Here is a 17,730-nt window from a genome sequence, read left to right as displayed (position 1 = left end):
CTCCTACAATGTGATCTCTTGAAATATCTAAATTGTGTAATGAAATAGTAAATTTTTGTCTGATTCTGGGCACCTTCTCCAATCAGTGGATCATATTCAACCATAAAAGTCATTGAAGAGAAATCCTCTATCATACCTTTATAATGATCAACAAATTACCAAAAAGGAAACAAGATCAGATATAGATATTGGAATATGATGTAGAAATGGATGGTAGCATTAGAATGATTGCAAGAGGAAGGTTGCCAATCATTTTAATTTGTTTCTTGGTCAACAATAACTATATGCTATACTAACCATAAGTTGAAAAAAATTGAGCTCTTGGAAAAATTTCAATGGCACTCTTGGAAAGTTGTGGTGATAGTCTTCCTACCCCATTATCTTTTTAACAGTTGGAAAACATAGATCCAATCATTTGTCCTTACTTCTATAGCACAAATGTAGGAATTTAGTAGCATATACGCCATAGAAAACACACAACAAAATTTTATCCTACCATCAAAACAAAATTCAAGAATAATAACTATATTATGATCATTTAGAATTCAAACAAACCAAGAAGAAAACATAAGCTACACTACAAGAAAGAAAGTAACAATTTTCATTTATGCATTGTAGATTCAATGTGAATGTAGTTTTTTTCTCAATTTTTCCAAAGGTCTTGAGATGTTAGATGGAATGTAGTGTCAAATATTGCTTCCCTAGCTATATGAATTGTGAATTCGACCATTAAACAGATTTACCAGACTTCCTAATGTGGCTGATTTCATTCATGATTCCAAAGTATTATTTTTCATCTACTTGTTTCATATCATCAATGATTCTTATACATTGAAGTTCACAATATCTTGATACCTCAAATAGACATGTGCTTATAAAGTTTCTCTTGAGTTGCAAAATTTCGTGATTCTTTTGGAAAATCATAAGGTTGGATTGTTTCATTTAGTACTTCAACAACAAAGGCCAAAAATTCATCCTTCCTAAAATGTTTTTCTTTCAAAGAAATTACTGAAGGTTTAATTTTTGAAAAGAGCTCATTCTATGGGCAAGATTTTAAAATGTATTCAATGACATCAAGATACATGCCATTGGTTTTTTGGAATAACTTGCATACAAAACAAAAGAATGTTATTAGTACTTCTTTGCATGAAAGGCCTGTGTTTGAAAGTATCAAGTGAGACTTGACATAAGAATTGGCACACCTTTGTATCCTCCCAACTATCTTGCACTAATGCTTATGACATGGGTGTAATTCAATGTCTTAATAGCAAGAAAATTGACTTGTTGATCTGAAATAATCATATGTTTAAACTGATGTAGAATTTATTATGCCATTAATGAATAGAATGTTAACTGAAAGTGTTGAAATCATGAGAACTGCTTAATAAGATTGACTTTATGACAGTTGATAAAACATAAGAAAGATGTAAAACGGAATAGAAAACAACAATTAAACAACAATACCATACATCAAGATTGATTACAGAGTTTGTCCCTGGTGGGCTACATCTCGTGGTCTTCTTTCAAGATGGGAAACAACTTTATTAGGATTGATACCGAAGAGGTCTATCACACAGAAATTTGACCAAACTAAATGTGCATGCAAGCACTTTTGGTCACTGTCATAAGGAATCTCTCTCAACCAGCTTCCTAATGCCTCTCATGGTTTCCAATTCTGACTCCCGATGCCCCTGTTACACTGAAAACAAAATCAACTATATCCTCAAGAATCTTCACTCTAAAACTCAAAATCACCAATTTCTTCCTCACGAACGAAAAGGTGCATTTAAAGGTTTGCAGATACATTTGAGAGCTTCTTAGCCAAGATTGGCATGAATGCAACACCATAGTCTCTGTCGAAACATGTTTGAACACCTTAGGGCCTAGTCACATGGTCATCAAATTAGTTTTGTACCCAAAACGCCAACAATAACCCAAAATAAACTTTGTATTAAATCATGATCGTTGGTGACTTGCTGACTGGGCAGATGGGGTTGAACGATCGCATGTGAACAAGGCGGTATAACCATTGACATACACCTTGTGGCTTACCCACCCGACGGTTTCAGCAACGATTCTTCCTTGGCGGATCCGATAACAGGTTAGCATGTTCACATGTGATAACTCCACCTGATAGTTAACTTAATAGCTACCTATTCACATGGTTACAACCCCCGCGTGGTTTCCAAGCCAGTGGTTAACATAACCCCGACTGTTAGAATCTGTCACTCACATGGAATAGTCTTTGCTTGCGGTCCTTGACATGGTCTAACCCCACGGTTAGGGATTGTTTTACAATTTTTAATGTTTTGTAATATAGTTTGAATAGGCTGAGAGTTGTTTTGACATAGTTTTATGTATTTTAATACATGTAGGGTTCTAATATGGTTTAGAACTAGGGTACTAGTTTAAGACTTAGAGTTAGATCTTTTGATTATGTTGTAATGTAATATGCAATAGGTTTTCGATAGGTTGATGGTATGTATGGTTTCAGGTTTAGGTTTGTATTAGGTTTGAATTATTTTTTACATTAGGTTTTTAAATAGCCCATTTACAACCTAATGTCACAAAGTGAAATTAGCAACATCGCATGACGAAAAACCTTTGACGACACCCAAACTATACAAGGTGAATGATCAACCCATGTCGATAACCATATCCTGTAAAGTGGATGACAACTACATGTCGACAACCCAAATCTTGTGAGGTGGATGATAAACACATGTTGACGACCAAATCCTAGCAGAACTGATGACAAAAACATGTCGACAGCCAAGAACAAAACCTTATCACCATGAAAACCATGAAAAAACGTAAACATCACCTGAACAACCAGAACCATAAAAAACACTGTCGAAGCTGATGACATTGAACTGAATGCTGATGACAACAATGAAACTGTGTAACTAATTTGATGAGATCCTCCTGGATCAATCCTCTCCACTTGAAAGATTTTGTACCACAAAAGTTTGACTTAAATAGATAGTCGATGAGGGTAGAGCTACCTCACTTTCCACCTTGTCCTGATGATGTACCAATACATTTGATCAATCACCTGAAAGTGATGACCTTGATGATGCTGACCATGGCACATTTTGAATCAGTGACCTATTCCCTCCATCTGGAATATGTGCAACTTGCGACGATGGTCTAACAACCTATTATGGACATAGCAATTGATTTCTTTCCACATAATACCACGAGTTAGTGATTCATAATCATCTTTGAAAACAGTCTCTATAGGATATTGTTCAATACTATTGACATGTATTAACAATCTATATTGTGGAATGACGAAGATAATCAAAGATATTCTTGACATCAAACCAACTACTTGACTTGGCATACTTTCCTGCTTCCTGATTACTATTTGTAATGTTTTGTAATATAGCTTGAATAGGGTGAGAGTTGTTTTGACATAGCTTTATGTATTTTAATACATGTAGGGTTGTAATATGGTTTAGAACTTAGGGTATTGATTTAGGACTTAGGGTTAGGTCTTTTGGTTGCATTTTAATGTAATATGAAATAGGTTTTCAATAGGTTGATGGTATGCATGGTTTGAGGTATATGTTTGTATTAGGTTTTACATTAGGTTTTTAAAATAACCCATTTAAAATCTAATGTCACAATGTGACATTAGCAACATCACACGACGACAAACCTTTGATGACACCCAAACTCTGCAAGCGAATGATCAACTCACGTCGAAAACCATATCCTATAAAGTGGATGACAACTACATGTCGACAACCCAAATCCTGTGAGGTGGATGACAAACACATGTTGACAGCCAGGAAAAAAACCATATCACCATGAAAACCATGAAAATTCGTAGACATCACCTGAACAACCTGAACCGTAAACAACACTGTCGAAGCTGACGACATTGAACTGAATGCTAATGACAACACTGAAACTATGTAACTAATCTAATGAGATCCTCTTGGATCAATCCTTTCCACTTGAAAGATTCTGGACCGAAAAATTTTGACGTAAATAAATAGTCGATGAGGGTAGAGCTCCCTCACTTTCCACCTTGTCCTGATCATGTACCAATACATTTGATCAACCACCTGAAAGTGATGACCCTGATGATGCTGACTATGGTATATTTTGAATGGTGACCTATTCCCTTCATCTGGAATATGTGCAACTTTGGACGATGGTCTAACAACCTGTTATGGACATAGAAATTGATTTCTTTACACGTAATACCATGATTTAGTGATTCATAATCATCCTTGAAAAAAGTCTCTATAGGATATTGTTCAATACTATTGACATGTATTAACAATCTATATTGCGGAATGATGAAGATAATCAAAGATATTCTTGACATCAAACCAACTACTTGACTTGGCATACTTTCTTGCTTCCTTATTACTATTTGTAATGTTTTGTAATATAGTTTGAATAGGCTGAGAGTTGTTTTGACATAGTTTTATGTATTTTAATACATGTAGGGTTGTAATATGGTTTAGAACTTAGGGTATTGGTTTAGGACTTAGGGTTAGGTCTTTTGATTGCGTTGTAATGTAATATGAAATAGGTTTTCAATAGGTTGATGGTATGGATGTTTTGAGGTTTAGGTTTGTATTAGGTTTTACATTAGGTTTTTAAAATAACCCATTTACAATCTAATGTCACAATGCGACATTACCAACATTGCATGACGACAAACCTTTGATGACACCCAAACTCTGTAAGGCGAATGATCAACCCACGTCGACAACCATATCCTGCAAAGTCGACAACAACTACATGTTGACAACCCAAATCCTGCAAGGCTGATGACAAACACATATCGACGACCAAATCCTAGCAGAACTGACAACAACCACATGTCAATAGCCAGGTACAAAACCATATCACCATGAAAACCCTGAAAAACCATAAACATCACTTGAACAAAATGAACCATAAACATCATTATCGAAGCTAACGACACTGAACTGAATGCTGATGATGACATTGAAACTGTGTAACTGATGTGAGGAGATCCTCCTGGATCACTTGTTGCATCATGCTCTTTTACTGTAGCCAAGTGTCATGCATGATTTGGTATCAGTGTTGGAACCAATATATTGATTTTATCAGTCACATTGTGGGATTTAATGTTGTTGATTGTTGTGGGAAGAGTTGGTAATGAATTTCTTGTAAATGATGATGGAGAAGTTACAAGGTAGCTATTACTCCATTTTGACTTTCATGTAATATTAAACAGTTGTTTGAAACAAGGTTCTAAAATGTGATTAACTTTGAGGATTAAAATTCATATCCTCATAAAATGGGAACCAAGTAAATAACACATTGGAAATTTTATTGATTACTGTACCCATTTGTAGGGTATTCTCACTTGGACAATAGGATTATTAGAAGATAGGATTAAGCCTATGTAAGTCAAAATCTATTTTCATGACCTGTAGGAATCTACACTGGTCTTCTATCTATTGGGAAGATGAACTGAAAATGGTTCTATTTGTAATCATTATTTTTACTATTTACTTTGAAATATGATGCTCCTAATATTAAATGGTATCATTACTTCTTCTTTTTCATGTTAGGTATGTTGTGTATGGAAATCCCCCAGATTTGAAAAAAGGAAGAACACACAAAGTGTTGAGGTTTTATTTACATATAAGATACAATGTAGTTTGGATGCTTTAGAGTCTTCCAAATTTGATATCTCCAGAGTCTACATATATCATATAATGTCCTTAAGATGCTCAAATGCTCACCGAGTTCCTCATTCTTGAGTAATATTTATTAGCACCACATTTTGTTTTATTTGTTTGTGCATAGATATTCTCAACCAGAAGATGCAACAAAAGACTTAGGTGAGGTCATTGAGGTACATTTTATGCAAATTGTGACATACTTCCTTACGTTAAAGTTGCTCACCATTTGTTTATGTGCTCATCAATGTCATTTTTATAAATTTCATGCTGAATCTGGAACATGTTCTATCTATTATAGACAGGTATCAAGGAAGATATTGAAAAATATAGTAAGAGATTAGTAAAGGTGTGCTAAACCATGTTTGATTGCCATTCCCATGGATTTTAAGGAAAATAAAAAATATGGCATTCTGGTTGTGATATAGATATTAGACACAGATATCACTTGCATAATCATTAGCAATTGTATGCTATTTACTATCTACGTATTTTTGTTTAGGTATTTCATATGAGGCTCTTTTAATTTTATGTATTTCCCATATGTAAGTTAAAGTTTACCTTGAAAAAGTAGGTGCCCATAAAGTATTTGTTGAACAATGAAAATTATAAAAAAGTTAGGATATTATTGAATTTAAAAGGATTCCTTTAGATATATTTGTTGTACCTGAAAAAACTCTTCGGAAACAAGCTCACAAAAATATAGAAAAGATAGATCAATGCCTTAGAATTCAGCCTCTTTGAGGGGGAAACCTCCTTTACATTACACAAATGAACAATTCTTGGATGATACAAATGACTAAACCTCCCTTCTATATATAGGAGTCTAAGCGGTCACAATATAATTAAGGCAACCTAACAGTAATAACATAAGGGCACAACAATAACAATACCGGGTTTCTATGGGGCACACTAATAACAATACGGGGACAATAGGGGCACAATAATAACAATAAGGGATACAATGACAATAGTAATGGGGGAATCACTAGTATTATAGGGACCTAACATGCTTGTCTTCTTCTAAAAAGCGTTGTCTTCAATGCTTGAGTAGTTTTGGATGCTTCTGTATAAATTTTCATCCTTCCATGTGGAATATTCAGTAGATAAGTTCTTCCACTTGATGAGATACTCTGAAATTGATTGATTTCGTCGCTGTCGAGTTCTTGTTTTTGTGATTGCTTCCGGTTCCAATATGATTTTTCCTTCCTTGCCAAGTTCTGGAAATATTGTTTGAACTGGTAGCTTGTCACCTATAACCTTCATTAAACATGAAACATGGAAAATTGGGTGCACTCGGGAAGCTGTAGGAAGCTCCAATTTGTATCCCGTAGTACCAATCTTTTGCAACACCTTGTATGGACCATAATACTTTGGTGATAATTTATTATTCTTCTTAGCTTGCTTGAGGGACATTTGTTTATATGCTTGTAACAGTAGGAATACCTAGTCACCTACATCAAAACTTCTTTCATTGTGATGTTGATCTACCTGTTGGTTCATTCTATTTTGCGCCAACATGAGGTTATCCTTTAAGAGTTGGAGAACTTGTTGTTGATGCTCAATGTGGTGTTCCGCCACTTGAACCTTAGAATTTTCTCTTAAATATGATGTGATGGATGGTGGATGATATCCATAAAGTGCCATAAATGGGGTCATTTTTGCTGCAGTATGGAAGGAAGTGTCATACCACCATTTAGCCAGAGGCAACGATTTGACCCTTGTCTGTTTATCTGATACAAAGAAATGAAGATATCCTTCCAAAACATTTGTCTACTATCTCAGTTTTCCCATCAGATTGAGGATGATAATATGAGCTATGAGCTAATTGAGTACCGAGACAAGGAAATAATTATGTCCAAAAATTTCCAATGAAAATGGGATCTCTGTCGCTTCAATAATCTTTTGGTTTCCATGTAGCTTTTGAATTGTTTCCATAAATGCAGTAGAAACTATACTGGCTTTAAATGGATGTGATAATGCACAAAAGTGTGCATACTTGGTAAGTTTTCCAACTACCACCATGATGACACTCTTTCCTTCGGACTTGGGTAAATCTATGATAAAATCCATTGAAACCTCCTCCCAACGTTGGCTTGGAATGGATAAAAGTTTTAATAGACCCGGGGTATTAATTGTTTCAAGTTTATTTTTTTGGAAAACCAAACATTCCACCACAAACTTTTGAATATCTGATTTAAATTCATCCCAAAATAATTGCTTCTTAACCCTATGGTAAATTTTTAAAAATCCTGAGTGCCCTCTTAAGGGTTCGTGCAATTCCATAAGTTTGAGTTGGGACTTCTTACATAGGTATAGGCAATCTTTGTACCATAACGAATCATTTTTCCAGCTAAATGTATCAGATTTACTGGGATCTTATTGGAGCTTTTTAATGAGTGCCCACACTTCTTTGTCATTCTTCCATTCATCCCTTGCTTCGTTTATCCAATCTAGTTGGATAATAGAAATGGTGCACAACAATGCTTCCATATTCTCATCCTTTCTTGAGAGTCCATTTGCCACAACATTTTTCTTCCCATTTTTGTAGATGATTTCAAAGTCATAACCCAACATCTCTGTGACCCATTTTTATTGCTCTTTAGAGGACAATCTTTGTTCTAAAAAGTATTTAGGACTGTCATGATCTATTTTTACCTTGAAGTGTCTTCCCATTAGGTAGGGTCACCATTTCTTAGGTGCATGTAGTATTGCCAACATTTCCTTCTCATAAATAGCTTTGCGTAAATACTTTCCTTTGATTAGATGACTTTAGAAACCAATGGGTCTTTCATCTTGCATTAAAATAGCACCAATTCCATTTCCTGAAGCATCATATTCCACAATAAAGGTTTTTGTGAAGTTCAGTGTAGCTATGACTAGTGCTTGGCACATTGCCTCTAGCATATATTGCCTCAGAATGAAGACTGAAGACATTCCGAAAACAACATAAAGAATGAAGACTGAAGGCTTGAAAATATATGCATCAACTCTTAGCTAAGACCGATTTTCACCTTAGATTTTTATTTTTTCTCTCATTTTTATTTTTGTTTGTTTGTTTTTTCTTTTCTTCTACCCTTCCCTACTTGAAAAACAAAACCACTTTTCAAGTATAAGAATACTTCCAATGGAGCCATGTGCACATCAAGATGACATAGAAAATGATGTGAAGGCTTGAAATATATGTGTTGACTAGGTTGAATTATACCAACCTCTAGCATTTCTGCAACCGTACTTTCAATTTCACACTTTTGGGCATAGGGATATCTGTACGGCCTGATGTTTGGAGGAACACTTCCTGGAATCAAATGAATAGCATGATCATGATCACAAATAGGTGGGAGGCCTTTGGGAGTCTTAAATACCTTGGAATGATTGTCCAAGACTTTTTGGAGATACGGAGAAATATTTGATTTCAATGTGGGAACCTCTAGTGAACATAATTGTGCAATTACGCCTCATTGTTCCTTCTTTAGAATCTTTTTCATATCGTTACAGCTTATTATCTTTCCTGATTTCCCTCCAATACCCCTTAATTCAACTTCCTTTCCTTCCACACAAAATTTCATGAAAAGTTCTTGAAAATTAAAGGCTATTGTACCCAAGGATTGTAGCCATTGGAGTCCTACTAAAACATCAGCACCACCCATTGGAATGGAAATCATTGGTCTATTTAATACATATTCTCCCATGGATAGCCAGATATTATGGCACTTTCGAAAGAAATTTATGGTTCCTCCACTTGAAACCATTACTTGACACTCTGGTGCTAGATATAGGAAGTAATTCAATTCCTTGGCTATCTTAAAATGAATAAAATTATGGGTACTTGCTGAATCAATCAATGCTATTACCTTTTTCTTCTTGATGTGTCCTTCTATCTTGATAGTTTGAGGAGTGGTAATTCCAGCCAATGCATTACAAGACATGGTTGGATTCGTTTCTTCTTGATCTAGGATTTGTTCCTGCAGTATATCCTCTTATTTTCACATTTCTTTTCCTTTTCTTCCTCCTCTTCACAATCTATGGAAAATAATTTCTTCTCAGCACACTTATGACCCTTAATGTATTTGCTATCACAACAATAGTAACAAATCCCTTTTGCTCTTTTTTCTTCCAATTGTTGTGGTGTCAACCTTGTAGGTTTTGGAAGGCTAGGGGCAACAAGACTTCCATCTTTATAGTTGTGAGTGGTAGGCCTCCTGGTTTCCATAATTTTTCTTTCCATTTTTCTTGCTAACCTTAATGCCTTCTCCAATGAATCAGGTTCCCAAAGGCGAACCTCATGTTGGATATTATCCATTAAAGTCCCTATGAACACATCAATCCTATGTTCCTCTAGAATATCTCTTACCCTTATGTTTAATTTTTGGAAGTCCTCAATGTGCTCCATCATTGAACCCTTTTGTTTGAGATTTATCAATTGGCTAAAAAAGGTGTTTCTTTTTGTATCCTCACAATGCGCTATCATTTCTTCCGTAAAAATTGCGGAAATGAAAATTTGTTTACGAGAGAAAAGCCATCGATACCATATAAACTGATTTGGTTTCAAATATAAAGTTGCAATACGTACCTTTTGTGTGTTTTACGCACTATGGAGATCGAAAAATTTCTCCATCTGTAGTATCTATGTTCGGGGATCCTTGCCATCAAACTTCCGTATATCAATTTTTGGAATGTGGTGGGCCTTCAATCCAACATTAGAGTCTATGAAATCATGGATAACAATTCTTTTGTTCTCATCATGAGTTTCCTTTACTACCCTTTCACCATTAGTAACCATTTCTTGTACCAACTTATTCAAATTTATCTTCAATTCTTCCATCTTAGCATCCATGCCATTCATCTTAGCGTCCATGCCATCCATATTAACTTGCATTCCATTCATATTAGCTTCCACGCCATTCATCTTGGCTTCAGTTACCTTCTGTGGGAGTGAAATTTGTTGTACTTGGTCTTGTAATTTTGATATATCATGTTGCATTTCTTCCTCTTCTTCACAAGTCATGCTAGAGCTTTCAGGTTTCTTACTAGGTATTTCCATTTTCTTTCTTCAGGGCATCAATTAATGCTAATAATTCTTTATTATTCCCTTTGAATTCCTTCAAACTAATTTTTCAAACCAATCTTATCCAAAATTTAAAAAAAACTACACACTTTTTTTCCACTTTGTAATAGCTCGATATTGAATCTATTGTATCTCTATAATTGTGGATCTCGAATATCTGAAATCACATCTTGACGTATCCCTTTGAGTCATATTTCTAACCCCGCAAGTCTTATCAATATTGGATTCTCCAAGGAAGAGTTATGCCAAATATCCCATGGTGACCTTATTATAGACTAGTTCAGTACAATGAACTTGTATGAAGTGCCACGTGTCACTATTTCGACCTTAGTACTTGAAACTGATACACAGAAAACTACAAGCCGTCCTCTTTCTAAATCTCCTTATGAAATTTCAATCTGATGCTCAAAACAAAAGTTATGATAATTTTCCATAGGTCACTTGTTTGGAATGTAATTTGGGAGTCTACAAAAACCCTAACTTCCTCAAATCATATCTCCAAAAATATAGGGAGACAAGCTCTGAAATTCACACCTGAAGTTTAGAATTATTTCGGCTGCAATGGTTTTTGTTTTAGCTTCTGAAACGTCTCAAAAAAAAACTATAGCGAAAATTCCATGATGACCTGTTTGGAGTAGCGAAACCCTAGAATCTAAAGCTCTCATACCAAATGTTATGAAACCATCTCACATAAAGATAGAAAAGATAGATCAATACCTTAGAATTCGGCCTCTTCGAGGGGGAAACCTCCCTTAAATTACACAAATGAACAATTCTTGGATGATACAAATGACTAAACCTCCCTTCTATATATAGAAGTCTAAGGGGTCACAATATAATCAAGTCGACCTAACAATAATAACATAAGGGCACAATAATAACAATATGGGGACAATAGGGGCACAATAATAACAATAAGGGATACAATGACAATAGTAATGGGGGAATCACTAGTATTATAGGGACCTAACAAAAACCTTATTAATGGACATAAATGAATCATAGTTTATTGCTCTGGTACCTTTACATAACATGATGACCATTTATTAATATATTTCCCAAATTACTGAGGGAGGGAAAAGTGTCCATGGATTAGTAATAGGTGGGATTACCCATTGATAAGTTATACCTTCTACTCACTCATGCGTCATCATTATCATACATTTTTTTCCTGAAATAATAGGTTGGCTTATTTTTTCTTTCATTATTTCTATTCATTTGCACAATTGGTCAAAATGATATTTTTTTAAATATTTCCAATTTTTTTTATTAAATGGGCTCTCTCATTTCGATGATCATATTGTTGTAGGATGAAATCCTTAACAATTAATATGCCACTTTGATATTTATTAAGCTTGCAAATAAAAACGTTCCATAAATACAACAATCACAAGGGGATTAACATACATTTACAATCATATTGGGATTAATATTAATTGGTGGAATCCTCAACATGTTATATTCCATGTTGATATTTATGAAGTTTGTAATTGTTTTTTTAAATCTTGCACAAAACATTTGTTTACGTAGTAGAGGGTTGTTTTTTCAATTACACGAGGAAGTACCATTCAAATCGTCACATGCTAAAGCATGAAGGAAAGTTATTTATGTTTGTGAAAGAGAACTGCAAACTGAAGATATCATCTATGTATAATATGAAATTCTATATGAGGCAGCATAAAGAGAGAGGCAAGCCATGGAAGAGTCTAAAGTTATAATCCATAGAGGTCAAGAAGTATCCTTTCCAAAAGCCATGTTGTGGGAAGGTTTTTAAAAGTTCATCAAAGCTAGTGAAGCACTTGGATGTTGTGCATTGTAAGTGTTTACACCCTTACTGCAATTATTTCTCTTTTGTGTACTAGGACTGAGTGTTTGATAACTTCTTAGAATGATGAGAATACATGTTTGACTCTTAGTTTTGTTAAGAAATTTATCTATTCTGATTATTTATATTTCTACACCTCTAGATGGGATCTTGAGTGTAGCAAAAACACCATTTTCCCATAGCAATGTTCCAAACTCTATATGGACATTGTTTTGCAATGAAATTATTAATTTGAAGGTCTGGGTTTTAGAAGATGAGTTGTTTTTTAAGAGTACCTTTAAGATATTTATGATGAAGCATTTTCTACATGGTAACATGAAAGTCATTGAACATTTTGGTATTCTCTTGATATCCAAAGATATAAGGAAGTGACAATTATCCATCTTACATAGTTGATTTATAGGGAATATTATCAGAGCTTTAAAGCTTGGATATTAATCTGGTCTTGACATGTTGTCCTTTATAAGCAATTTATGTAAGTGATCCATAGGTTAGTGAGAGGTGGTTTATGAGACATTACGCCTCCAAAAAGAATTCCAATATGGAAGCTCTCTCTAGGATGCAAGTCTTTGTGTTGATGTGATAAAAATCTCCCATGATCTAGTACCAACCTTGTTTGTGGTTTTAGTGTTATGCACTTAGTACTCGCTTTTGCTTATTTTTGTTATCTACACATTGTGTGTAATAATTCCAAGTCTGACTATTTTACGATATCTAGGATTTTCTTCTACATTAATACACCTTATTGTTAATGCTAGGTGTGTCTGTTGTGAACACTTCCACGTGGAAAATGTGATTGTGAGACAACGATAGTTTATAAGACAATATTTTCAATTATGAACCACAAGCTTTTCCAATCATGGTGGTATCAGAGTTGAAGTCCTAAATTGATACGATAGCATAACCCCTAGCTTTGGTACTAACACTACTAGCAGTTTTGGTGTCACTCCTTGTGAGCCTTGTTTGTTTTGTAGTTTGTTTGCTTATAGTAATTGCAAGTCTCACTGCTACTGTGGGATACCAAATATTAGTCCCTTTTTGGTTTGTGGTTGTTATGTCCATAATAATTCTAACTCTTAATACTACCACAACATTTCATTATGTTGGGGTTATGTTCCATATTAACAGTCTCCTATATCCATTTTTTTTATATAGAAGCTTTTGAAAACATGGAGAGTTCAAATTTTGTCTGAATTTTAGATTGAGTTACTGGATATTCCTTTCCTACATGAAGGGTAAAAAACTGGTAAATAGAAAAATCAAAGTCCTTGTTTCCACAAACTTGTTTGTAACCAAAAAAGGGATAAGAAAGGCAGGGATTAATGTGGAACATAATTCTACCATGGTGATGCATTATTGGTGTGTGGATCTGATAAGTTATTTGAGACATATATAAATTATTTTGTATTCATTTAAAAATAGGGGTTGCATGACTAAAAATGATTATGCCATTATGTGTCAAGCATTATTTTAAAATCAGTGCCTATATATGCAATTTCAAGGACTACCATAACTCCTCATGTAATTTTTTAAAGGGTGCTAGGTAAATGGAGGAGCACCTGTCTTAAGCAGGAGGTTGGTCGCCGATCCCACTATGCCCTAGTATGAATTAAATATTTTTTATATTAGTTTATTTCAATGGTGAGATATTTTTTTAGATTCATTATTTTATATTGTCTCTAAAGGGACAAAATTTATATTATATTGTCTTTAAATATAATGTTTTATTGTCTCTAGAGAGACAGTAATTGGGATTAAAGATATTTTGCCTCTATGGAGACAATATGTCTTTGATCTAAACTATTGTAACTGGAGAGACAAAAATGAATTTGTCTCCTATAAGACAATAATGCTTGTGTTATACACTGTCTTTATAGCAACAATTTTTTAATACAATATTTTGAGACAATAGCTTGAAGACAATATTTAAGACAATAGACACATTTTTTTGTCAATAAATTAAGACAATTTAACCAAAAATTATCTCAAATATTATCTTAAAACCCTCAATATATTGTAGTGTTTCGAATCAATTTTTCATAAAATTCATAATTAATTTTGATAGTTTATGTGTGAATATTCTTTATTATATCTTGTTCATGTACTAATATTCCTTAAATATCTTGTTAAAGTTGAATTTTAATATAAATTGTTCATATGCTAATATTCCTTATTTTAAGAAAGTGAAATTTATATAACTAACTTATTTTTTTATATAAATAAATTAAATAATAAAAACCATTCCTAAATAAACAAACCTATAGATATCTGCGAGCTGCCTTTGCAATTAGCGCTTGCCAACTGCCCTTGCAATGAGCACACATATTTAGGTACTCTGCTAGTCAGATCCCCGACGCAACAACTATATACCGCAGCAGCACATTAAATATTATTTTTTAAACTTAAATCTCACTTTATTAATATTAAAACTGAATTTTAAATGCGAGGATTTTGGATCATCATTGATATCCCATTGCCATGATGGTCTCTCATAGTGGGGATCCATAATCTATTTTGATTTTAGATTACATTTGAGAATTTTCAAATAATAATTGTTAAAATTTTAAACATGAAATGAAATTCGGTTTACTTACAATATTAAATTCAGTGAACTTTAGATTTTGGGTACGAAATGACAAGTAAATTAGTAATAAGCATGCATATTTGTTAGTTTTCTTTGGGGGTTTGTATTGTTGTGAAAGATGAACACCAAAGGTTTGTAATTTTGAAAGCTAACTCATCGTCATAAAAATCACTATCAAAATATTTATTATCCATTTAATTTATAAGACCGCTGGTGAAATTATATCCATTATGTTTCAGTTATTATATCAAAATATTTATTATCCATTTAATTTATAAGACCGCTGGTGAAATTATATCCATTATATTTCAGTTATTAATGCGATGAGAAGTAGAGTAAGTTGAGCCAAAATAAAACGTAGTTATTAGAAGGTTTGATTAATGGACAGGCTGGATGCAATCTCTTAAAATAAATGAATAAATTCAACCTAATCAACCAGTAGTTAACCTAATTAACTAGTACCTATGTTTTGAAATATATATTTATTTGCAAAGCTTACATGGTTTAAGGATTAGTGAAGACCGTGGAAATGGCTATCCCTTTCTTTGGTTAAATAATTTTTTGATAGATAATTTTTCTTTCAACTCTCGAAAATAAAATTTTATTTAAATCATTGACTTCATTCCCTGAGTGAGAGTATGAACTGACATCCGCCATGATTCTCATACATCATAAACCATAACGGAATGAATAAATTGAAGCCCACGAGCTATCTCAAGGCATAAAATATTGGAGGCTTCAAACCGTGGCAGGCCTTCACTAGCTTTCACTGTCGGCTGGGCTTCAAACCGTGGCAGGCCTTCACTAGCTTTCACTGTCGGCTGGGCTTCAAACCGTGGCAGGCCTTCACTAGCTTTCACTGTCGGCCGAAATCAGAGTTGAATCTCGTTCGTTGAGTATTGATGTAAAATGATCGACAAACGACTCCACCTCATTCCATGACGACCCGCCCTCTGCGACGGCATTTCGAGCAGCATCTCTGAGTTCCTTCACTCTCCTTCTCATTTCCTTTGCCTCTTCATCATTACCCATCACTCGTCTGATCGCTTTCTCAACCTCCTCCGCTGTGACTAACTCATTCTCGTCTGCCTTTGTCCACTTCTTCACTTCCACGCCCACCTTCAACTCGTTTGCCACCAGTATCGAGTTGGCGAATTGGTCCGAATGTTGGGGCCAAGCCACCATTGGAACACCGGCGCTGATGCTCTCCAACGTCGAGTTCCACCCGCAGTGCGTTACGAAACCTCCGGTTGACTCATGTGATAAAACATCTAGTTGGGGCGCCCAGTTTCTCGCTAGGAAGCCGCGTCCTCCGATTCGGTCCTCATACCTTTCCGGAAGCAGCTCACTCGTACAGTCCATCTTCGCTTCATCCAACGCTGTGAAACGAGGGATATCTGCAATCCTCACTACCCAAAGGAAGGGCTGTTGGCTCGCCTCCAACCCTCGAGCCAAATTCTGAATTTGTTGCTGCGATAGAGAACAAGTTGTGCCAAAAGAAACGTAAACAACTGAAGACGGAGCTTGGTCATCCAGCCATCTCAAGCAACTTCTGACATCTGAATTACCCTTCTCAGCCGTCCGACTCCAAATTGATTGAGGAAGAAGAGGACCGACGGCCCACAGAGGCTTCTCACCATAACGCTCTCGCCGTATTCCCTGTAAGTCTTCCATGAATCGAGATTCCAGAGCGCGAAAACTGTTCACGAGATTTCCTGCCGCCAATGCTAGACTTTCTGCTCGGTGGCGAGACATGAAATTAATAAAACTTTGAGGGAAGCACCGTTTGAGTGATACAACGCATTCTGGAATTCCAGTCCCCTTCTCCCTTACGGCGGAATAATAGGCGTTGACGCAAGAGAAATGATAGGCAGGGGCTTCATATTTGGCCGCCACATTTTGAACCCATCCGAGCAATGAATCATGAACAATCACAACTCTATTGGAACTGGACAAGCAGAGGCTCTGTATCAGACGATCGAAAGGCTCCCGGAGATCTTCCGAAGCTTCGAAGAGAGGAATAAAATGCACGGGAAATACATGGTCCTTATTTTCACGATTTGGCTGCACATCTGAGAAGGAGGGCATGGGCAATTCGTGGAAACGAATGGCGAAGTGATCAGGATTCCATCCCTGAACGCGATGCCGAGCTTGTTGAATGTGAGTACAAGTGGCGACATAGAGGACATCTAATCCTCGTGCAGCGATTGCCCTCGAAAAATGAAGCAATTGATTGAGGTGTCCCTGGGCGGGAAATGGCACCACCACCACCTGTATCGCCGGTGTTCTTGCGTCTAACGGAGTCCCTGAATCAGTGGAATCCATGGTTTGTGGGAGACGAAGAAATTCTAGTGCTTTACATGAAACTGTGTTTCTTTATAAAGCGAAAGCTTGTACAATTTGAGGTCGTGCTTGCGCTAGGGATCGCGTTATTATCCTGCGATGCACAAGGACCATTCAACTTAGCTTTCCTAAATCCTCACGGCAAGTCCACCCCGGTCCAATGTAGTTCTCTTAAGATTCCATACTCTTCCGAATCCAGAATGGAGAATCGGCTGTCCGCACTGGCACGCAT

The 17,730-nt window shown here is 35.4% G+C and overlaps 1 protein-coding gene across 1 annotated transcript; it reads right to left on the bottom strand.

The window, feature by feature from the left end:
• Positions 1-15,778: 15,778 nt before the first annotated feature.
• On the bottom strand, positions 15,779-17,517 carry LOC149191233 (zeatin O-glucosyltransferase-like). Its single transcript, XM_089413548.1, has 2 exons — positions 16,000-17,517; positions 15,779-15,909 (listed from the first exon to the last, which is right to left on the bottom strand). Exon 1 carries the CDS (start codon positions 17,478-17,480, stop codon positions 16,005-16,007), a length of 1,476 nt encoding a protein of 491 aa, XP_089269674.1. The 5' UTR covers positions 17,481-17,517; the 3' UTR covers positions 15,779-15,909; positions 16,000-16,004.
• Between the last annotated feature and the right edge of the window lie 213 nt (positions 17,518-17,730).

This window comes from Pinus tabuliformis, chromosome 3_1 (assembly GCF_031772625.1).
Source record: "Pinus tabuliformis cultivar Carrire ecotype Pingquan chromosome 3_1, CPIR1, whole genome shotgun sequence".
NCBI lineage: Eukaryota > Viridiplantae > Streptophyta > Pinopsida > Pinales > Pinaceae > Pinus > Pinus tabuliformis.
Note: the sequence above shows the minus strand (reverse complement) of the source record. Positions and strands in the feature narration are given on the sequence as shown.

Bases quoted from the DNA above. Each gene is read 5' to 3' on its own strand.
- LOC149191233 (XM_089413548.1), bottom strand. From the start codon at position 17,480: ATGGATTCCACTGATTCAGGGACTCCGTTAGACGCAAGAACACCGGCG.